Consider the following 24,354-nt stretch of genomic DNA (forward strand, 5'->3'; position numbering starts at 1 on the left):
ATTTAAAGGACACTCCTACTTGTTTTTGTAAATAAAATATTCTAGAAAAGAACGCGTTGTAATTGTTATATATATTTAAACGTGTCTTTTAGAAATACAAAATAATTCTAAGTTTATACAAAACTTGCGTTTCAACCATCTTTCAATATAAATTTATTTGCAGGACATACGCAAAAAGCCATACAATATTATCAGCTTCACAATACAATGCAGACTCAAATCCAGACACAGGGTTTTAGTGTCTCTCTGAAATAAAATATTGTCAATAAGATTTAGACAAATAGAAAAAAAACAAACATAGTTCAGAGCTTTAAAATTATCCACACATACTGCAGTAGATCACACAAAGATGAGGAATTATTCCAGATAAGGCTATTTTTGAGCGTAGCTGGGAAAGGGTCAGAGAAATCTGTAATAATGGTGAACTGATACTCCCCTGTGCTACTAAAGTAAACAGAGAATCTAAATAAAACTCTGGACCTGTTGGTGGAGGGGGTCGGAGAGCACACACTAAATTACATGTATATTTTTTAGCTATCCAGGTTCGTTATTCAGTGGCTAGAAAAAAAGTGTTCACTTTGGTGACTGCAATATCTAGTGTTTCTAGATCTATTATATGAAATCAAAACTATAAAAAAAAGTTACTTTTCATAAAAATTAAAATAAAGCAGGCTTAATTTTACTACAAATGCTTACAAACAGGATTTTACTTTTTCTACGTTTATTAACCAATTAAATATAGTCAAATTTCAACTCGCTTAAACTGATCAGTGTGTGGACGACATCCTGAAGAAATTATCTGGCATGTGTCTACAAAATGAACACACCTCACACGGTTTTATTACAGTTAACTCTTTGCATTGATATAGCTCCATATCTATCATTATATGATCCCAGATCAACAGATGTGGCTTATTTTCTGGACGACGGTGATATCCTTCAAGTATCAACATGACAGATTTTAACAGTGGCTTAACTATTTTGATATTCAAAATGACCCAGTTAGCCAGACACTACAGTAATAATGTGTTAACAATTAAACACACATATTTGTTGGTTAAGCATTAAAACATTTGCTTTTAGCTGTCTGGCTAAATGGCTAATTGTACAATAGAGTTACTTGCACATGTAAATATTAAATCGTGTGATCAAATAAATATGTAATGTAACAACGCATCTTTTTTACATATATGGCACAGCACTGAAGATAACCTACTGTTCATTAAGATGCTGCAATGGCTTAAATATAATCCTATTATGAAACTACTTTAATGTTTTCAGTTATGTTCATTATCTTCCATTTGTAGCATCATCCGATTTCTTGGCTTTGATGATGGCCAGGCATCACGAGTCATACCTGACTGTGTTCCAAAAAGGACCTCACATTCCTACAACTCTGACCCGTCCAGGAGTTATCTGTGCAGTCTGAAGTGGGTGGAGCTTTTGCCAAATATTTTGATCATCTATCCCTTGCACTGGATATCACGTTTCATTAAATACTTATAATAGTCTTTAAAAAAAACAAAACAAAACAAAAAAAGAAAAGAAAATTTTCACAAATCTCCCGATAACTAGCGCCTTGTGTAACAGAATCAGCTTCTCCTTCATTTTGTTCAACAAATAAAATAGTTATAAATATAAATGCTATACTATATAACTGCTTCTTGTATTTTATCCCAGAATGCCATCAGCAGCCGACCCAGTCACTCCGGGTTGCACAGTATGGCGTTAATATAAGAGCTTACTGTAGTGTTACCCATAACCTGTGAAATAAAAGTTTTTTTTAAAAAGTGTCTGACGAAAGAACAGATATGCATCCCCCCAACATTTTTGGTAATCAGATCACTCATTGCTGCCTCAGTTGAATTCCTCTCTTTTCACTCTCAGATCGTCTTCTACTCCATTTTGGACCTCTCCATCTTGGATTTCAAGATTTCCTGGAAAAAAAAACACAGCAGTGTGGTTGTTAAATGACGTCACAGTAAAAGGTCAGGACTTTAAATAGATTAAAGTGTGAGTAGAATCATGGGACTCGCATGTGTAAAGTAAAAAGGCTCCTTACTTCTTCCTCATCTAGCATTACAGGGAGAGCTCTGTATGGAGGGGAAAAAGAAAAAAAAAAAAACAGAGAAAGAGGCCATGGATATACCACGCACATCAGGAGTAAGTCAAACACTATGAATATGGCTTGAATAACAGCAATATAGTACTTTTCCATATTTCCATCCAAATGTCATTTAGTGTAGCAGTTTTTCACCAAAATAAAAGTTTACTTACACATCAGCAACAGTAGTAGGAATGTTCTCCTCAACCCACTTTAGATCTTCATCCTGACAAAAAGCACAGTTTTGAAACACAGAATTAAGTAAACGTGACAATAACGCAGGAGAGAAAATGTCAGAAGTCAACCTACCTCTTTACTCAACATTTTCTGGGAGCCGTTAATGTCAGGCTTTGCGCCTCTCATCTTCATTCCTTCTGAAAATTTAAGAAAAGGCAGTTGAAATCATTTACTCTGATACTATTAAATGATTAGAAATTTCTCAATTAACGTCAATACAAACAGACTGAGAATGAGTCACTGGGTTAAACAAAAGCTCAGACAGAAGGTTGTCAGTAAAGGATGTAAGGAAAATAATAAAAAAAAAAGTTTATTAGAGCATACAACAGAAGATACAAACTGCTGGAAAACATTTCTGTGATCTCTGTCGTTTTATATCTTTGTGTTATACTATCCCACTGGCCTCAATTCTACACTTAAACACTGTTACTATAGAAGAAAAAACATCCTGTTAGTGGAACCTAAACAAAACTGATCAAAATTTAAAGAATCAGCTGGCACAAGATGACAAGCCGGCAGGATACTACATTTTATGGCAACTAATACTGTTTTACACAACCAAGCTTATTAAAAGCTGTTTTACCTTTTCTCCCAACACACAGCACTAGAGTTAAATGAAACCAACATTTTTCTGAGCAACTTAACTGTGTAACACAAATGAGCATTCAGTTTCTTTTTCAAACACGTTTAATATGGCAAACACTTGTCTGGGGCTTTAAATTACAAGAGGAGTCAAATGTCGTACCAAAGGCTTCGTTCAGCATGGGCTCCTTGGCTTCCTCCTCTTCATCATCATCATCAATCAGAGGGGAATGGGAGAACCTGAAAGGAAACACCACATAGGCTGAAATCTTTATGAATCGCGTTAACCGCGAGCTTACACAGAGGTACTTTGGCCCAAACTCCATACTGACGCTGACCTCTGATTGTTGGCTGAAGGCCGCAGCAGCACCATGATGACCAGAAGAATAGTGGAGAAGAGCAGGCGCCAGAATGCATCATCTACCCACAAGTCCCTCCAACCCTGCAGAAAGGATAAGGTCAGATTTCAGGGGAAAAGCAGTGAAATCCAGTACAAGATAAATATAACTCAGCCAAAAGAGAAAGCAAACTGACCCTCTGACAGTCGACCAACTTGAAGACCTTGGTGGTCCAGATGATAAATATGATAGAAGCTGTGGACACAAAATAAACACCAAGGATTTAGATGACTGTAAACAAAATACATGTGTTTCGCAGAAACTACAGCACACAAACAACAAACTGACCTGAAGGTAATTCTAGCCACAGCATTGGTAAACTGCAGATGTTTTTTTTTTTTTTTTTTTAAATGAAACAGATGTGTTCAAAAAATATTTATCACGTATGGAAATATGCAGATTCCCTTTCCTGTAAAGGGTTAAATGAAGATTGCCCACACTGACAGCTACACAGTAAACACAAAGCAGGAGCCTGGAGCTTAAATACAAGTTAGTAACAGAAGGAAACAATAAATCTGATTTCACATGAGTTGATAATAAAGTACAAAAAGGCTAATGAGGACAAAATCAGCCCTCAGTTAGCACTATAACTCATTAACATGTCATGTTTTGTAAATCAATAGAAAAACCTAGTTTTCTAGGAGAAATTAGCTTCTTTTTTTATAAGTTATATTAGTTTCATTACCTTTATACAGAAATAGGTTTACATGTTTAGCTTAGCTCACCAGCTTCCAGCACCCTCCACAATAAAACATATTTTCCAAGCCTGACCACATCTTACAGAGGAGCAAGTGCAGCACATTTCTACTCTTTCATAATTGGCTTCATAGTTTACGGTAATCTTTTAACTGATGAAAACGTGGAAGCTATGCAGACCCCAGTACAGCTGTAACTCACCGACAACAGAGAAGATGAGCGTTTTAGTGAAGTGCTGATATAACGAGAGCTTCACTATATTTCTGCGGAGCTTGAGGAGACGAGTGGTTTGAGACAAGCTGATGAAAATGTAAATGCAAATTAAGGAAAACACTGTCTATGGACAGCTTCTAAATAAATACAATCAAATGCCTATATGTGCAGTGCTTGTGATAATACAAATCGCAGTGACACCTGAGCAGTCATCAGGCTAGTTGATTAAAGGATATCCACCACATGACACAGGAGTCAATGAGGGAAAGGCTGAGATTAGCCACAAGGGCAACAGTCCCGTAGAAGCCCTGTAGGAAGATGACAAGAGACACATTTCAGAAGAAGATCTGTCTAAAACTTAGAGCACAAAACAGAGCAAAGAGTGACTGTGAATCAAGCAGCTACCTCTAGAACTAAAGAATTAAACCAGCAGTGTAGTTCCTTTAATGTCCACTTGAGGCTGACTCCAAAAACTAGTCAATCTCCTTTCAAAAGAAAAGATCTGCTGTAGCCCAGTGATTTGGTAGAATCTTTTTGCTCCTGGAGAATGACTGCAAAAAGTTTTGTTGGCGTGACCAGACTGACCGTAAACACTCAGATCAGTGAAAATTTGCATATAAATGCCATCAGATATCCAACACAAGGCAATCAATCAGTCTGTAGCAATAAGCAAAATTTGTCTGCAGGACATCTCTTTGCAATAAGGGACTCAACTGAGCTGCTGGTACTCTCGTTAGTGAGCACCTATGTGATTTTTGCAGTCAAATCTCCATCCTGCAGCAATTACGTCACTACTAGTGGAGGAATTACTGTTTCATATCTATGAAGTTCTGACTAAACTCATGTGAAAATGCTCTTTTTATAACTCACCTGTTTCATCTGAGTCGTGCATTATTATGGGTGTGGCTGCTTTATCTGACAGACAGATGTAGCTGACACTTTCTGCTAGGCTTCAACTGTGTTAATTGACAGTCACTGAACGCGAACACTCAACTGTAGTGGTATTTATGGTGCCTTTCAGAGCATTTAATTACGTGTATAATGTGGTTTTCTGCATTGTTAACTGTACTAACAGCTCATCCAAGAAGTCTGTGCTCTGGCAAGTGAAACTTAGGAAGTATCTATGCCTGGGGATACAGACTGCTGCACAAGTTTGCAACCCTTAGGTGAGGATTTGGCACTCCGGCATCTTATTTAAATATGATCACCTCGAGCACAAAAGAAGAAAGGTGACGTGTACATGCTATGAAAGTGTTGGGTAAACATGAGCTTGTGTTAAGATTACAAAACACATTCTAATCAACTTCATTACTTCATTCTCCTTCCTGTCTTTCTTATCTTACGTTTAAATTGCGTTTGCTGAACTCGCTGCTGTGTCTTTAGCTTCTTTCGAAAAATTACTCATGGATCAAATTTGTCATTCTCTATCATGATCACTTGTCTGCCTGCCAGAGACAGAATCCCTGTGTAACCTTCCCTCTCTATGGTCTCCTGCACTCAAATCGAATTTATATATAGAGAGCGCCTTCCCTGCTGCACCGGGCCAGATTTTTATGCAAAAATACATCGTAGCCATCAGCTTCAATCACCCTCCAGAGGCTGCAACAAATAATGTGTACTAACTGAAATGCAGTGGGTTCATTTCACTTGCCTGGATAAAATTAATGTGAGGCCACTGAAACTTAATATGTAGTCCTAGAAGTGAAGTATAAGGGTGTCCTAATCGGCAGAGAGTATGCCTTCAAGGGACATTTTAAATCAACCTTTGTTCAAATGTATTTTTATTTATTTAGGGCATAATTTATTTTTTTTTTTAAATAAAAAAAGAATATGTATGTGTGACTGTTCTTATAATCCTTGTATAAAAAAGTACTTTGTAGTCTTGGTTTTGAAAGCTGCCACACAATAAATATTTAGCTAAAAACTGATTTTTATTCTTAAGGATGACTGCAAGATAAAGACTTGCATCTGCTGCTTATCAATATTAGACACTTACACCAGTTACTCGCAGCACACCTTCTACTGAGGAGAAGAGAAGGTAAAAAATTCCAACAGCTACTAGCCGATGTACGGTGGTGCCCAACCTGGGCCTAAGCAGAAGGGAGAATAAAACAGTGCATTAATACTAAGAGCTTGTTTAAAACAAGTAACAGCAGTGGGTTATCCACTAGAGACTATATACAATCAGGTAACCTTTAAAGGAATCAACTCACTTGACTATGCCATAGCCAAGGCTTACAATGAGGACCAGGATTCGAGCCAGAGATCTTTTGAGTGCAGAGAGCAACTCTGCAAAAATCACAGCCCCTAGCACTGCAAAAAAAATAATACAAAGAGAAAAACAGATGCCAAAATATGAAAAGGAAAAACCAAAACCAAACAAACTTATACCACAAACAAGAGAGCGTGGAAAATCTGCCAACCGTAGTCTCCTTTGTAATGGATGCTTTGGTATTCAGAGTAGAAAACAGCTTTCTCCAGCATGCCGAGGATAATGACGGCACCAATCCAGAACTGGATCCGCAGCAGATCCCTCCAATAACAGGCGCACCAGAAGAGCCAGAGAGCCCCAAACAGCACGTAAACAATGCACATGACCATGAAGAACTGTGATGGGCGCAAGAGTGGGAGACAGTCTCAGCTTTGTCATCGATAATAAGTAAGCTATACACTCAGGTTCCAGTGCTATGGTGAAAGATTTTACATGTCTGGATTCATCAACTCCCTTTACTCCTAGATATAGCAATTAAATATTACAGAAAATGAGGATTTATACCATCATGAGAGGCCAGTCTGCTGGAGAGGAGTACTCATGTGGACCTTTCATCTCCACTTTCACTGGGAAATAAAGAAAGGTATGTTATTGTTTAAAGAAATATGATTCTAAAGCTCTTAATGCAAAATGGTTGTGTCTCACTTGAAAAAGTAAAGCTGGACTGCTCTCCTCCCTCAGCTTCATCGTCAGCGCCACGAAACAAAGGCTGCACCTTCACTATGAACAGATAAGGACTGTCTTCCCAAGCTTTGGCCACTGCACTGATATCCTAAAAAAGAAGGTTTAGACTTTTAAATCTGATGAATGAAGCAATTTCTTATACTTTTTATAGATTTATTTCTTCGCATTGAATGAGACAGCATATAATTTTGTTGTACTTTTGATATAATGACAATAAAAGATTATCATTATTACACTTGTTCCCATGAGCACTGGAATATAAAACCCCCAGAAGAGTTTAAAACTTTCCTCAAAAAATTAAAAATATAACATTTATTCACTGTTGTAATGTCTTACCGGTTTTTCAGACCAAAAGAAGCTCTGATTGGATGGGTCACTCTAAGAGAAAAACGTAGTTTTAGGGCTATTCTGATAAGAACAATGAAAAATTATAATAAGCATCTAAAGATCAGTGTCGATCACGCACCTTTGGGCTAGTCAGTGGCTGATAAGGGTTGAAGTCTGGGTAATAGACCTAAAACAAAGGCCAAAGTAAACAAATACACATGAATAGATATGGATATATAATATAGTGTATGCAGGAAATCTCTGAAAGAGCAGTTTCACATGTTTAAAAACGGACTTACATCAGTATTGGATAACTGCTGCACAGAAACTGGACTATTACACACACATAATAAATGAGTTTATGTGCCATCTACAGTGATCCAGGACGGTATTGTTGTCACTGACCTTTGGTAACAAGAGAGAGGAACAGTTGTCAAAGTACATGTAGCCCTGACTGTAGAAGCCGCTCCAGCCATCTTTCAGCATGTGCTCCATGCCAAACATGTTCCTTGCTTTGTTGTCCTGCAAAACAGTGTGTTATAACATGTACTTTATGTTATGTTTATTATAATGAACAGACAGGATGTTATTGCAGAGTTTACTGTATTTCAAGACATTTTGCTAAATATTTGACACAATATAAAAATGACCATTAATATGCATATGACAATATTTTACACACCAGCTGAATAATGCTGAATCACAAAGACAAAAGCACCAGCCTTCACAGGACTCATTGAATAGTGCAAACACAGGCAAGTAAGTGGAACCTAATTTCAAGGGCCCAAAGTATTTCAGATAGTAAATACATTTTTTGTAAGAAGAGTAGATCCAAACATCCAAATCACAAACAGGGTTTATTTTTTCACTTACAAAACAAAAGTATGTTCATGCTTCACATCAAACCCACAAAGTAAAACTGACTAAATCTGAAGGTATTCATTTCATTTAGATCTTTTTTATTTAATAAAAATTTGAAGTGCCTTGTGATAGATTGGCAACTGGGTCAGGGTGTATGATTAGGCTCCAGCCCACCACAAACCTGAACTAGATAAACAGAAGATGGATGGATGTAAAGCAAATTCTTTTCAGCTTAAATGAACAGTACTTCTAGGCGCAGAGAAGGGGTAAAGGGTGGAGGGTTCGGTGGTCTCAGGATTTTGTCTGTGCTTTTTGTAGTTGCTCTATTGGCGTGAAGCGTGAAACCAATGCTGTCGGTCTACATTCCTGCCAAGACATTTGGCTATGAACTCTGGGTAAATTAGATGGCAGACACAAACGTGGGAAATAAGCTTCCTTCACAGGGAATGAGCGCAGTCATTCAGGAGGGGCTCAGGTTGGAGCAGCTATCACTCCACATTAAAAGAAGCCAGATGAGGTGTTTCAGGGATATTATACTGAGAGGAAGATCCAGGACAGAGAGATAATACATCTCTCTGCTGGATGAATGCCTCTGAAGGAGCTGGAGGAGGTGGCCCAGAAAATCGATGGATGAAATGAAAAATGTAAAGTTTGTTTATTGCAGTGAATTTCCTTCCTGGTGTAAAACTGCTTTGGACTTACACTACTTTCCTTCCAGCTTTGCATTTGTCTTGGAAGAGACGTTCAAGCTTGAAAGGAACCAAACCTTTCAAATCAAATCTGACTTCAAAGTCTTCTTTGTGCTACAGGTGACCTCCACATATCCTTGTTTGTGACCCTCACTTAAAGTCTGACAGCAACAAAGCAAACTGCAGCTGAGTCTGAGAAGCCCTTGGACAAGGAGCCAGATGGAAGTTGAGGCCAAGGCCAAGAAATCGCTTCAGGAAGGAAACAGCAGCTGCTCTGACTGACAAACAGTTGATGCACAATATATCTAAATCCTGAAAAAAAGTTGATAAACCCAAATTTATCCAAAGTATATCTTTGTTTGTTTACTCAAAGACTCACTGGTGTATACTCACTGGTGTGTTAAAGACCTCATTATAGCAAACAGAGGAGCGCAGGTACCAGCTGATGTTGAAGGCGAAGCTTTTGTTACACCGCCTTGAGTCACCCTGGACTGAAAAATAGACGAAAGAAGAACATATCAACACTTAGAATCCACTGGCTGATTCATACAAGCAAATGCTTGTCAGTGGAGTTCAAAGAATTCCAGGTTCTATTCTAGGTCAGTGTCTAATTTTCCTTAGAGGAATGCCAGCAATCAGTTCTACAAACAGCACCACACAAAGAAGAGAAATTTATACCACAGTACAATCTGTACTGTGGAGATAAGACTCTTTCAAAGAGTATTCGTCATTTTAAACACTGACATTTTGCTTTTAGTCTCTAGATATTCTGTTTGAAGGCTGCAGGGTATCCAACTTATCTGCAATGTCTGGATACCAGTTAGAGCCATAAACACGCTGTGGGGGATGTAAATCACAGCACAACAATGCCATCCAGTCAGCAGTTATGTGTGAATCCTCACATTTACAGTCCTGGCCATCTACACCTTAGAGAATGTAGGCTACTTACACTTCATGAAGATGGTGGTGTTGGCATACAGGGTCTTCCGAAAAACGGCATCCTGCGTCTGAAACCCAACAGAGACATATCAGTCAGCTGCTGTTTTTGCTCTTATGCCAGTATCAGGTACCGAAGCAGCTCATCAGTGATGACTGTATGTGTAAATTCTGCAATTTTGAACTGTGTTCAGAAATAATGTACAATTCACACATAAAGACGTGGCTTTATGGACCACCATCTGCTCATGTGTGATGCATACAGTGCTGAGTACTGGGAACAATGGTGCTGCAGCTGCTGTGCTAGACAAATTATGTGATAGCACAATTTTAATAATCTTTTCCTGAATTATGTTTTCAAAAAATACCTGTCATATTAAAATTATATATAACAAAATAGGTACAGCGGTTTACTGACACATGCAAACATACATGGAAATACAGCATAAAAACAGAAGTGTGCACAATACTAATCAATCAATGTTTGGTCTGAACATATTTATTCTTTAACACAATCTAAACTCTCTAAGAGAAACTTTCTATCTTTAAGTAGTCTTCAGGGATAGTTCTCCAGGCTTCTTCCAAAGCTCTTCGTCTTTGGGGAGGCCCATCCATCGCTGAGTGTACCAATGTCATTTGCCTCCACTGTGTTTTACATATGGCTGTAGACACTCACTGTTATATCTCCTCCTTACACATTTATGATGATTTGAACCAAAGGAAAATTAGTTTTTAAAAAGTAGGCAATGTCCTGAGACACACCTTTGAAGCCCTCCAGATAGCGTGAAAAACTATTACTTAACACCACTTAAAAAATGACAGTCTGGCTCCTTGGAACAGAAACGGTCTGGACCCAGAGCAACATATGAAGAAATACCAACACACCACTATATCTACCTAAGCTTCTATAACATGATGCAACACATGTTTTTCCACATATCATCGCCTATCCACGTCACGCGGGAGCACCTTTAGCTCACCTTGAATTTAGTGAGGTAATATCACCGGCTGAGCCATCAATTTCTAAACTAGAATTACTTTTCCTGTGTAACACAGATGCAAACGAAGCTGTAACATGACACCACCTGCTTTTACACAGTGGAACTGAAAAAAATATCACCTTTTGAATGTCCAGACAAAAATAGTAGCGTTAATGAAACGAAAATCTGTGGTTTAAAAGCGGGGTAATAAGCGAATAAGCGACTTGTCGTGTCAGACTATCCAAACAAGAGCTGTCAAAGCAAAACGCCAGTGTTTGCGCCAGGTAGATATTACAGAGGAAAGAAGGGGCTAGTTAGCTTCTTCGGCTAACAGCTACCATGGAGGACTTAGCTTAGAGACTATGTAATAATGGAAAAGACACATATGTTAAAGACACTGACCGAGTTGATGTCCATGCTCCATACGGAAACCTCTGCCGCTGTCCCAGGACGGAAAACCAAGGCAAAAAACAGCAAACACAACCAATGCACCTGATCATATGACATCTTTTTGTGCATCTACTCCAGGTCAGCCAGGCTCGTGTCCGCATCCAGCTCCGGGTTGTTCTCCCTGTAGTTACCGCGGTTGCCACAAGAGTGCAACATAACACCGAATACAGTGAGAGCGGAAACCATCTCCTTCTATATATGCCTGACAGAGGGGCAGGCAACTACCGATTATTATAAACTATCTACGCTAACAAAAGGTTTTGTAAAAATATGGAATTTCAATTTGATTATTTTGACGGAACAATGCAACGTTCCAATACAGAGCATGACACTCATGTGCACATAGAGTTAAAGTTAATTTCCAATAATTTCTTGTTCCTCACTGGCCTTTCACATCCACAATAGCACAAACAATATTTGCAATTTACACATTACATACACATAATAGAAAAATATAGTGTAAGAAAGCTACAGAAATTAAAAATATTTCGAAAAGTATGAATAATTATACAATTATAATTAGTTAAAATGACTACAGATCTTGTTTACCTTTAATTAACTTTTTTCCCTTACTTAAAAAGAAATATTTTTATAATAATTTTGATTTAAGTTGTAAATGTAGATGAAAAGCCAAATTTAGGTGATATGGTATTTTACAGTTACCATTCAGCATACTCTTAAAATGTGATCACAGTCTTCTCATTTAAAAACACAAATGAATGAAACTCCCAAAACGAATTCAATTATATATATTTTAAAAAATGTAACTATGATACCACAGAAATTGTTGGATAATAATGAATTTCTTATTCATATGCATTATTTAGTATTCTCCTACCAACGGAGCTGGATAAATAAGCTTTATTCTAACATGCACCACAACCTTGGCATAACTTGGCGGTTATATTTGGAAGACGTCCATCTCGACTTGCAAAATAACAATTATAAATACTTTAATAATCAATCTTTAATCAATAAAATTAACATTGTAAGCACAAGATTTAAAAACATTACATTACATTAAAATTTTTGTCTTCTTTTTTGTCTTTAAATAATTGTGTTTTTCAATTATTGTTATTATTTATTTTTATTTTTACCAGTGAAAAATAATATAAACCACATTGTAAATAACTCCAGGAAGAGAGGCCTGTTCGCTTCAGTGGGGGATTTATTTTGGAAATCGAAACCGGAAATGAAGGTTGACGTACGTAGCGGTATCTTGAGGCAGATTTTTCTCTACGTGTTGTTTCCCGATTTGAAACTGTCAGGAAGCTCTTCCTGGTTTAAACAGAAAACAAATGTAGCTGTGCTCAAACACGAAGACCACCCCGACTGTGAAGGACCGAAGGTTTTGTCTTATCTCTGCGTTAAATGGCGGAAGTGAGCCAAACCCTTGCTAGGTACAGACATATGGGTATATAAACATGCTCTTTCCAGCCGCTCTGTTGCAAAGGCCACCCTCTTATGTTGACCTTTGACATTTCACAATGAACCTATATGAAGAAAGCAACATAAAGTAGGACAATCATGTAGTTACTGTGTAGTTATTATCAAATACATGGCAGCTGTTGTTTAGGTCACTGAAAGGTGCTTGGCAATATTTGAATGATGGGAAGTTTTTGACTTTTATATATGTGTGCACAGTCAGGTTACAGTTTAACCACCATTTTTGATACTTGGTGCTTTCCATGCCCCAATTGTCTTGAACCCCTTGGTCTACGTGTATAAGTGTGTGTATTTCACTTTATTTTTGCTTCTCTTATAGTGTTATCCCTAATGTTGAGGGGGAAGGCAAGTTCAAGAAGAGCAGTGATGTTGCTTTTTACAGGTGTGTTGGACATCCTCACAATTAAAGTGATTTTATTGTGTTTTGTTGGACTTGTGAAAGTGAGCTGGAGATTAATAATAACTTAATTGATATAAACATAACAGAAGAATATCAGTAAAATCCCTGAATAAACAGAAATGTTTAAACTGTTTTTAAAAGGTAGCTTACTAGAATGAATTTGGAGTGTGGCTCAAATACAAAGAGATGAATTTTCTAAGTAAGCGTAATAATCTGTTCTAACTCTAAAACCTCTCTAAAATTGAAAAGTATTTTAATCTCATCACTGGCTTTTATTTTCGCTTGCTTTTAAGGCGGCAGATCCAGGGTCCAAACATGCAGCATCGGGCTCTTTTGGACACCATGGTGCTCACAGAGAAGGGGGCACGTTTTGAATTGCTGGAAGCAGACTCGCAGGTTAGTGTTACTTTTAAAAAGTTTCTTTAATCAAGTTTAAACATCATTTAGACTGAACAAATCAATGTTTTGACCTTTGATTATGACCAAAATTGTGAATGATAATTAAAGAGGAGGGGTTTTTTTTATAAGCTTACTCTTTTCACAGACCAGGCTGCTTCTTTCTTTGTCCCCGTCAAAACACGGCATTGTACGGATAACAATAGATGAATTCCAGCCTATTAAGGCACGCTATCGAGTTCCAGATGTGTTATTCGGGGAACCACAATGTGAACAGTAAGCGATGTATCATTTTTCTATTATAATGTCATCTTACACCAGCACTTCTTTAAAATCCAGTCCCCTTTAGTATTTCTGACAGCCTAAGAACTTCTGTGGTTGTGACAGAAATGATTAATTGTTCATATCAATAAAAGACAAGTTTATAGATCTAGGTTTAACTCGTAGGATTGCTGCAACTGGAAATTAGTTGACCTTTACCCCTCATCCTTTGGTAGATTAAGAGTGGAGAAACAGACTAAGGACTCAGTCACGCTTTCTTGGTCTTTCGGACGTTATCAGCTCCGTGTGTGGCATTCTCCTTTCCGACTGGAGATCCTGTGTGAGCAGGAAGTGATGGTCACATTCAACTCTAAGGACAAACTGTGGTTTGAGAGACTGCAGCATCGACCCAGGTGAGATTTGCAGGAAACAGATGTGCAGCAGATAATTGTTTATATTATATAGTTGACTGAATTTCTTTTCTTTATTCTGTATTCTTCTGCTGGGCCACATGTCACGGTAGCGAGGTAAGAAAATAGAAGCACATCTGAAACTGCAGCTTAATTTTGAAGCTTAATCAGGTCTGTGAATGCCATTGTTCTTTGTTGCTTTTATTTCAGCTTCAAGACGAGCGGAAAAGTTCATTATGGAAGGAGACATTCAAGCAGTTTGTGGATGTCAAGGCTAATGGTTTGTGCCTCTACTTGAATATTTTACCAGCAACTATCTCAGTTTGGTGTACTGTGTTCACATTTTTATGATCATAAATTACAGGCAAGTGTAGCTTAATAATCAAGGAACAGAGTGTACTCTAAACTTTATACTGAGAGGCACGCGTTGTGCACCTTCAGGTCCCAGCAGCATTGGAGCAGACCTCTGTCTTCATGGGTTCAGGCATGTGTATGGACTACCCCAACACGCAGACAACTTGCAGCTCAGAGACACGAGGTAGACGCGATGGTGTTTGTGTCTTCATTTGTAAGAGTGTAATTTATCTGTGCATCCTGCAGGCAGGAGAGAGAGTTGACAATTTTTAAAAAATGTGTGTCATTTCACAGAGATGGTGAGCCTTACCGGCTGTACAACTTGGATGTTTTTGCCTATCCACTGTACAGTCGTCTCGGACTATATGGATCTGTGCCATTGATGGTGGCCCACAAGCCAGACAGGACTCTGGGTGTATTTTGGCTGAATGCATCTGAGACTTTTATAAACATTCAGTACTCCCCCTCTGACCATCAGGTGACCTTTGTTTCTGTGCTGTCTGTATTTTACAGTGACCATGAAGCAAAAAGACACTTTTCTACTGCTCAGTAACCTTCTGTCTCACACAGGATGATGAAACCCCTCCAGTTAAACGGAGGCGGGCTGATCCTCAGACCGATGTCCACTGGCTGTCAGAAAGTGGTATGATTGACTGCATGGTTCTGCTTGGGCCCAGTCCACAGCAACTTTTCGCCCAGTATGCTCAGCTGACAGGTGAGAATGTGGCTCTGAAATTATGGTACCCAAAAATAAAAAATAAAATTAAGCTCTCAAAGACTCAAACTTTACTTGTTTGTCCTCCCTGTGTCAGGATATCAAGCCCTGCCCCCTCTGTTTGCCCTCGGGTACCACCAGTGCCGCTGGAACTACATTGATGAAGCTGACGTGAAGTCTGTGGATGCTGGATTTGATCGCCACAGTATTCCTTACGATGTCATCTGGCTGGACATTGAGCACACAGATGGGAAGCGGTACTTTACCTGGGATCCTGATCATTTCCCTGAACCAGCCAAGCTGCAGCAGCACCTGGAGAAGAAAAACAGGAAGGTCAGTTTTACAGTGCAAAACATGCATCATCTAGAGAAATTGTTTTGCTTTGATACGTTAAGATGTTTTCTGTTATATCTCTTCAGCTGGTCGTTATAAGTGATCCACACATTAAGGTTGATCCTTCTTGGTCCCTTTACTGTGAGGCCAGAGACAGAGGGCATTTTGTCAAGGACAGAGAGGGAAAGATCTTTAAGGGCTCGTGCTGGCCAGGTAATGGGGAAAAAATCTACTGTTTAATGCTAACAAATGTGACATATGCTGGACTTGTGTTAACATGTTAGCTGCACCAAGGTCCAGAATAGGATAAATATGATTTTTCTATACTGTGGATCATGCAGAGAGACTCTACAGTCCAAAAATAAATGAGCATCAAGGTCCACTTTAATAGACACTGTATGTACTTGATGTGTATGCGTGATGTTGTCATATGCATCTTCTTTGTAAATGGAGTTATGTTAACTTCCCTTACAGGCGAATCCTCCTACCTTGATTTCAGCAGTTCAGCTACTCGAGCATGGTACTCCAGATGCTTCAGTTTGGATAAATACAAAGTAAGGCTCAGAAGGGATCAGCCATGTTTAAACAGAAATTATGCATAATGCAAAGCTACTCAGGACCAGAGCAGAGCAGCAAAAGGCTGAAGAATAATTAAGCTGTGTTCTCTCGTTATGTTGTGGTACCCGTGAAATAAAACGAAACATTTTAAAAGCATCTTAAATAATTTAATGCTTTAGTCCTTGACAAAGATTTTATCTCATATTATTTGTTTTTTATCCACCTAATACTGAGATTGTCTGCTCAAGGCACGGTAGTGATGGTGTTTATTGATGATACAGGGATCGACATCTTCGTTGTTTGTGTGGAACGATATGAACGAACCATCTGTGTTCAGCGGCCCAGAGCTGACGATGCCGAAGGATGCAGTGCATTGTGGGGACTGGGAACACAGAGATTTACACAACCTGTATGGTTTTTACCAGGTAAGCAATCTCTTAAAGGGAAGGCCTGATGTGTTTTGTTACTTTAAGCACAAAGAAATCTGTTTTTCTTCTCTTGATGGAAAAATGTTATTTTGTCCTTCAAGTAACTCTAAAAGTACCTATCAACATCCAGAGTAGTTAAGTTGTGAAGACAGTTTTTAAAGAGTAAAGCCTCCAAGCCTATTCTGTATAATAAAAACAAAATAATTTATAAAATATTTTTATTTAACAGCACATGGCAACAGTGGAGGGTCTAATCACTCGTTCGGGTGGCTTAGAGAGACCGTTCGTCCTCTCGCGCTCTTTCTTTGCAGGGTCACAGAGACTTGGTAAGCTATTTAAATGGGAAAATGAAAATGCTTCCATCCTCTCCATATTTCCGCATATCCATGCTTAACTGTGCCATTTGTTGTAATTGGCTTTGTTTGGGATACAGGAGCAGTGTGGACTGGTGATAATGTTGCCAACTGGGAGTATCTGAAGATCTCAGTTCCAATGGTGTTGTCCCTGAGTCTGGCAGGCATAGCGTTTTGTGGAGGTGAGGACATTATTGTTTATGGATTCAATTATTTAAACACTAAACAGAATTATTATCGACTAGTCAGACAGAGACGTTAATGCTTCTTTTTCAGCCAACGTGTAATTTTCTTTTGTTGGTGCAGAGATATTAATGAAGTACACACTCTACTAGCTTTTAACTTAAATCTAGTTGAGTAGTTGCTTATATATTCAGTAAATATGGGATATATTACTGCATACTGTCATGTGCTGCTCTTTATCATTAGTCTCTGTTTTTGGTGTTTCAGCTGATGTTGGTGGGTTCATTCAGGATCCAGAGCCAGAGTTGCTGGTGCGCTGGTACCAGGCGGCTGCCCTGCAGCCATTTTTCCGCGGTCACTCTGCAAATGTGACAAACCGTCGGGAACCCTGGCTTTTTGGTGACGAGGTGACTGCAGCAATCCGCACTGTAATCCAACAAAGGTACTACTAGAGAGGTGTCAGTGTCAGGTTACTTGAACACCATGTATAGATTGAACATAACCTTTAGAGCAGCGGTCCCCAGCCCCTGGGTCATGGACTGGTACCGGTCCGTGAGTCGTTTGGTACCAGTCCGCGAGAGTTGAGGCTCGGGTGTGAAATTTATGATTCTCAGGGTTTTTATCGTTAACTCGGTTTCCCTGTGTCTTTTCCCATGTTGTAGTTGTGCCTTATTTTGAAAGAACTATTTACGCGTCACCATAGCGACCAGAGAGCATTAAGTGGCAGAGAGGAGGATGTTACTCTCAATATTGTTGGTGCATTTCAGGAGGACGCTGCTAATAAAGTTACACAATTACACAGTGAATTCGAGTTTATTATTATATTTACAAAATACCACAGTTTTTGTCTTGGTCGTATCATTTTATTTTGTTGTATTTATCCGCGACACCTTAAAGGCTGGTCCGTAAAAATATTGTCTTACACTAAACCAGTCCATGGCACGAAAAAAGGTTGGGGACCACTGCTTTAGGGTTGTGAAAAACATTGTTGGGATGTGACATTCGGTGAATCGAAAACAATGTTAGATCCAGTTCAAAGACAGTTTTACTAATGCCAGCTAACAGCGGCTAACAGCGGCTAACAGTTCAGGATATCCTCGACAACTCACCTCAGTATCGCTGTTATCGGACAGATGTGAGATGTTCTGACTTGTTAACTCGTATTGAAGCTGTTTCACAAAGTTTTACAGCCTCCTACCGAATAAATAAAGATGGTTGCTTCTCATCCGGCATTGACAGCTGAGGTAAAGAGTGGACTGACAACCTGCCTACTGACACATATTTCTTTTCTTTTCTAATGTATTGCCAAGTGTTGATATTATTCAAATACATTGAAATATAGTGTGTACAACAATGTTTTTTATACAAAGAATACAAGAGACATACCAGCTGGCCACAGCCATTATGGGGTACACTTGAAATTGAATGTTTTTGATCTCTCTTGGTTGACTAAAACATGTTTGTCCTACAGCAGCCACTGTAGCTAGGATGCAATTCAAATGCAATGTATGCATTTGAATTGAGAGTTGACTTCGGTCTGCAACCTACTGACCTCTAGTGGTGATAGTTTATATACCGTAGCTTTGAAGTAAATGTCAACATGAGGGACAAGATACAAATATAACATGTTTCATTAGTTTCTCCTGCCTTTGGTGAAATGCTTATTGTCGGACTATCTCATAATCCAGAGTCCATTTTGTCTGTTCTCAGGTACAGTCTGCTGCCCTATTGGTACACACTGTTTCACCAGGCTCACACGTCTGCGTTGCCTCCACTCAGGTTAGTCCTGGTGCTATCTACTGTTCAAATATAGCAGCTGCAACTACACCTCTGTTAACTTAAGTCATTATTACATCTGTGGAGACGAGATCAGGGGAACATCATGCTATTGATGTTCACTTTATAAGGCTCTCGTTTTAAAGCTAGTTTAACTTGGATGTGGCCTGTAATTCAATTTAAAACTATACAGACCTCTGTGGGTGGAGTTCCCAGAAGAAGAGAGCACCTTCAGTGTGGACAGCCATTACATGCTTGGTGATAAAAACTTTTCATCTTTGCATGATTTCTCTGTGTACCCTGGAATTATTGCACTTTCAGTTTTTCTTAGTTAAACTTTCCTTCATTTTATGTAGGAGGAGCACTGCTGGCCTGTCCTGTAACTGAACCAGGCATCCAAGAAATCAAAGTCTTACTTCCTGGATCTGACGAGGTACTGTGTTATATATATTTTAATATCGTCATGTTACACTTGTTGTGGATGTTATTCACATTTTTGTCTGTTTTAGATTTGGTATGACATCCATTCTGCACTGGTATACAAAGGAGGCAGGACTCTGAGTCTTCCTGTCACCCTGGACACGGTAAGTTTAGACGACAATTTTACGTGTTATTTTTTTTAAGTCAGATGATCTGTTATCTGTCAGTTGACACTGATGTTTCCTCTGCTCAGGTTCCAGTATTCCAGCGTGGTGGCTCGGTAGTTTGCAGATCAGTAGGAAGTTGCTCCTGCACTGCTGAGCTTCGGCAGCTCCCCCTCTCTGTTACTGTGGCTTTAAACTCTCAGGTAACTTGTGCAGGATACTGGAATCCTACACTGATGGGATCGTATTTCCATACTGATAAAACTAAATTTTTTTCCTGAGGTTTTACTTTGGGGTCCAGATGCTAGTATAGAAACAATTCCACCAGAGGGTGCCAAACGTTTGTGGACCACAAGCTCTATACAAGTACTTGTCCAACTTTTTATAAAAGCTTGTTTCTGCTGTTAAAAAAAAAAACCATTTTTGCCAACCGTAAGTCAAAATTTGGGGTCATTGTCTCAAAATTTCAACTTAACCACTTGGAATTTACAGTTAAGTTAACAAGTCAAAAATGTGAGACAATAACAGGAAATTTTGACTTATTTCCATAACAACCTACAACGGATTATACATCACGACTACTAGAAAAACAGATAATCAATCAGTGTGTTCTATTTATTTCAGTGAGAAATTCATAAATATCTTTCAGTCATGATTCAAAACTTACAGTTACAGTTACCTGAGTAAAAGACAATGCAAATAAAATAATGTACTTACTTATTAAAATGTTTTTTTATTTTTATAAATTGTAAATATATATTTTTTAAACTTATTTCATTCAGTTCTCCCGGTCACTGTTATCTACTAATATTTAACTTAATTTTAAAAACATGATTTTACAGTCTCACATAGTTATACTAATAACAGAACAATTATTCAAATTCACTCATTTTCATCAATAATGATCATGTATTTGTTCACAATTACTGTCTATGTAAATCAAGATTTTCTTAATTCACTGATGTACACGTTTGCTAAACTGTCTGTGTTTACGTCATATTCATAATATTGTGCAATGTGTTTCATCAGAGACTTGTGCCATGGTGCATATCAGTCAATTAATTAGATGCAGGCTAATAAGGATTTATTTAAATGCATTATTTTATGTAATTAACCAAATTCAGAACAGGACTGTGTGTAATGTATCAAATTGTTGCCTTTGGCTCATTTCACTGATATAATTTTCAGCCTTTTGGAAAGAAATTGCACATGTCTAAACTCTTTGTATTCAACAATGCTAATTAATGTAGAAGCTGTCTGTATACAGGTTTATTTCAATGCCTGCTCAAAGATTTGAAAGTAAACTAATACTTATTAAAATTGAGTTTTTATTATGCTAAATCTTTAAGCTACAACTACTGGGAGCTTTTTATGCAAATTGTGACATTTGCATCTTTTAATTAGTGAAGCCCTGACTGCAATCTCCTCTCTCCACAGGGCACTGCTGATGGTGAGTTGTACCTGGATGACGGCCACTCGTTCAGATACCGTGACAGAAAGGCCTTCTGTCTGCGCAGGTTCAGCATGCTGTCAGGCCGTCTGCTCTGCCGGTGAGTCACATTCACACTTCCAAGATGGGCTCCAGTTTTATGCCACGTGTGAAAAAGAGAGACTGTTTGTCATGTTAAAATAACATTAAATATTTTTAAGAAGAATAACTCGTGACAATATGATTTACTGTTTTTGGTGTTGCTTGTCTCAGTCCTGCCAGTGAAGAAGGAACATTTGACTGTAATACAGTCATACAGTCGGTCACCATCCTGGGGGTGAAGAGCAAACCGTCCGCAGTGATTGTGCATGCATCAGGTAAGGAGATCTGGCATTGATGTAAGGTTTATGGATAACTGACATTCACAATAAAAGAAACACCCACTTATACCAGCATGACTCCAGAGAACAAGCCTCCAAAACAACCAGCGTCAAACAACACATGCAGTTATTGTGTGTCATGTTATTCTGGTTGGCTTTTGAGATATATCTGTGTATGAATGTGTGTTTTTAACATCAGTAAATAATTTAAGAATGCATGTTATTGTCCTTGAATGCAATTGGATTTTATTGCCACTGAAGTAAGTTGTGGCTTGTAAACAGTAAACGATATTTAGTACCCGACCTTTCCTACTGCCTTCCTGTTGTCTGTTTAGTTTCGTATATTCCTCTGCATGTATGCTCTGCTGGTTTATTCCCTGTGGTACACACACACACATTATTTTAGTAAATGAAACCAGGTTATTCTAGAAAAACAACCAAAAAAGCAAAAAGAAAGCAAATGCACTTTTAAGTTATTAAAGTATTTCAGTTGATAAAGATTTTTTGTGAACAACATTTGCTCATTTTATATTTGATGTTTCAAAAAGTTGAGACGCAGGACAACAAAAGACAAAAACGTTGTTTCATGCAAGAATAAAAACACTCATTAACTAATTAGATTAACTGATGAAAGGTCAGCAATATACTCTACATGTCTCTGCCTCTCCCTGGTGGGAAGAAAAAAGTATCCCCCCTGCATCTTGAAATCAGTCTACGACACAAACAATAAAATTGGAAATTCACTTTCAGCAATCCTGGTTCCACAACAGCAAATGTGACATAGACAACATGCACCAGCGTTTCCTTATGAAAACAATTAAATAATAAAGAACAGAACTGAGATTTAAACCTTCTTATTTCAACGTTTTGACGTCTGTGACATCCTGTAGTTCAATATCCTCCCTGTAAATTTGTCTCTAAATAAATCTTATGTGGACGGGTTGTTGGCTTTAGCTGATTGTGCAACTGTTGAAAAACATCAGTCCTAACCTGACTGTAACTCACTGAATAATTCACAAGTTAGAACTTGCGGCCCATGATGCTGTAAAACACGTGACAGTGGGGGTCATTTTCACAAAATTAATAACTTTTGAACTCCAAAAACCTGCTGCTAATATCAGGATCAGATCTATGGGACAGGGTCACTTCCCTGAGATTTGCAGATGTGCGTAAAAGTGAGCGAGGTGATGCTGTCTGTCAGTAAAACTATAACAGGAATCTAACAATCTGGAGCAAAATATGTATCTATTTTTTAAAACTAGCAGCATTTTTGAGCTGTTGCATTTTGACATAATTTCATATTAAACATGGAGGTTAAATAGCACAGGGGAGTTAATTTTGGCATGTTAAACTGGTTGTAATGTTACGTTTGTCTTCTGTGTCTGTTTTTTCCCCCACAAATCTCATCCTGTGATTGGGTAAAAACAGTACATAAAAAGGTACCAGATTGCACAAACACTTAGAAATCGTATGTTTTTAAAGGTAAAATTGCAAATAGGTGAGAAAGGGTGAAATCAATAATAGCATTAAAATACTCAGATAATCTATTGGTCAAGTCCAAAGACAAATAACCCAGTTGCTATTGCTAGTGGTTTCACCAATTTTCTTTCACTACATCCAGAAATAGAAGCTACATTTCTTCCATGTAAAGAAAAAAAAGACATTTAATATTTAGTAATGTTGCTTCAATTTCTGTCTCCAAGCTCATTTAAAATGGATTGTGGCAAATGGGAAAACTGTCCTGTCTAATGAGTTGTATCCTCGGCATGACAGAGGAGTAGACCCATGTGTTGTGTTATCAAATGCACAGTTCAGACGACAGCATCTGTGATGGTTACAGGGGTATAAGGGTTAGAGGAAATAAATGCACAACAACATTGACTGAATAATTTAACAAAAGACAAACTTTAAAGCTGATCAGACTTCACCAAAAAGTAAGAACAAAACCCGGGCAGCACACGGGGAATATAAATGAGTTTACATAGGTAACAGATTGCACAGGAACCTTGTTGAATCCATGCCATAAAGATGGTTTGAGTGTATGCTTTAATTACTCCAAAGGAGAAAAGAAAGCTGTAATAGAAACATTTGAAATCTGAGGAATTTGTTCCCTAATCTGTGTATCGATTTAAAAAAACTCTAAAAAGGTAAAACATCACCATTTTCCTTTTATCACCAGGTGCTAAGGACATTTCAGCTGCATTTCAGTACATGGAAACCTGCTGCAAGCTGACTGTGAACATTGTAAACCTCAGAGTGGCGATGGATTGGGAAATACACATATGATGATTGTGGACATGTCAGTGATGGAGTTTCTTCATCTGGATTTCTTCATCCTACCAAGAAAACATCCAGTTAAATTACCCATTTCAATAACGGTCAGCTACAGAACTTGTCTGAATACATTTGATTGAAAAATAAATTGATAATTGTTTGATGGTGTGGACACTGATGGCATTCAGAGCTTATGCTCATTTCTGTGCTCTAAACAAAATCTTCACAAAATTTTAATCACTTTATAAAATAATATCCATAAATCTTTGGACACTGAGATAAATCCAATTTTTTTCTCTTTACCATAACCTATTGAAATTGTGGTCATGTGATAAATATGGACTCAAAGTGTACGCTCTACTGAAATTTGTGCAGTTATTTACATAGATTGCATTAACTACTAAAGAATCACAGCCATTTGTATAAACAGTTCAAATGCAATTAGAAATAAAAATAATTATAAATTAAAAAATTAAATACTTGGAAATATTGGAGATATCCACTGAATAGATGCTTTTCTAAGAAGAAGTATATAGTTATTTTTTAATCATCGTATGTACATTTTTAAATTCTTGCTACAATGTGTAGCTTATACACCAATTTTTTAAAAAGGTTAAATCTTATCAACTACAGCCTAAGTGCCTT

General features: G+C 38.0%; 2 protein-coding genes across 2 annotated transcripts; one reads left to right on the forward strand and one right to left on the reverse strand.

Moving 5' to 3' along the window:
* Positions 1 to 140: 140 nt before the first annotated feature.
* LOC102792788 (Golgi-pH regulating cation channel-like) lies at positions 141 to 11,545 on the reverse strand. Its single transcript, XM_087833024.1, has 20 exons — positions 11,382 to 11,545; positions 10,013 to 10,070; positions 9,457 to 9,554; positions 7,919 to 8,035; positions 7,653 to 7,700; positions 7,523 to 7,564; positions 7,148 to 7,274; positions 7,007 to 7,068; positions 6,654 to 6,837; positions 6,444 to 6,543; positions 6,227 to 6,320; positions 4,465 to 4,538; positions 4,219 to 4,325; positions 3,458 to 3,516; positions 3,262 to 3,365; positions 3,087 to 3,163; positions 2,414 to 2,478; positions 2,278 to 2,330; positions 2,063 to 2,093; positions 141 to 1,937 (listed from the first exon to the last, which is right to left on the reverse strand). The coding sequence occupies exons 1-20, from the start codon at positions 11,496 to 11,498 to the stop codon at positions 1,896 to 1,898; spliced, it is 1,659 nt and encodes a 552-aa protein (XP_087689150.1). The 5' UTR covers positions 11,499 to 11,545; the 3' UTR covers positions 141 to 1,895.
* A 1,108-nt stretch (positions 11,546 to 12,653) lies between these two features.
* Positions 12,654 to 23,889, forward strand: ganc (glucosidase, alpha; neutral C). Its single transcript, XM_087833055.1, has 25 exons — positions 12,654 to 12,829; positions 13,195 to 13,257; positions 13,569 to 13,671; positions 13,820 to 13,947; positions 14,169 to 14,345; positions 14,456 to 14,459; positions 14,553 to 14,622; positions 14,784 to 14,880; positions 14,991 to 15,174; positions 15,267 to 15,411; positions 15,509 to 15,744; positions 15,831 to 15,957; positions 16,219 to 16,298; positions 16,584 to 16,727; positions 16,960 to 17,056; positions 17,164 to 17,265; positions 17,534 to 17,708; positions 18,977 to 19,045; positions 19,236 to 19,300; positions 19,399 to 19,475; positions 19,552 to 19,626; positions 19,716 to 19,829; positions 21,064 to 21,176; positions 21,329 to 21,432; positions 23,615 to 23,889. The coding sequence occupies exons 1-25, from the start codon at positions 12,801 to 12,803 to the stop codon at positions 23,719 to 23,721; spliced, it is 2,685 nt and encodes an 894-aa protein (XP_087689181.1). The 5' UTR covers positions 12,654 to 12,800; the 3' UTR covers positions 23,722 to 23,889.
* Positions 23,890 to 24,354: the final 465 nt, after the last annotated feature.

Source organism: Neolamprologus brichardi, chromosome 19, assembly GCF_056152115.1.
Source record: "Neolamprologus brichardi isolate AB-2024 chromosome 19, ASM5615211v1, whole genome shotgun sequence".
Lineage (NCBI taxonomy): Eukaryota > Metazoa > Chordata > Actinopteri > Cichliformes > Cichlidae > Neolamprologus > Neolamprologus brichardi.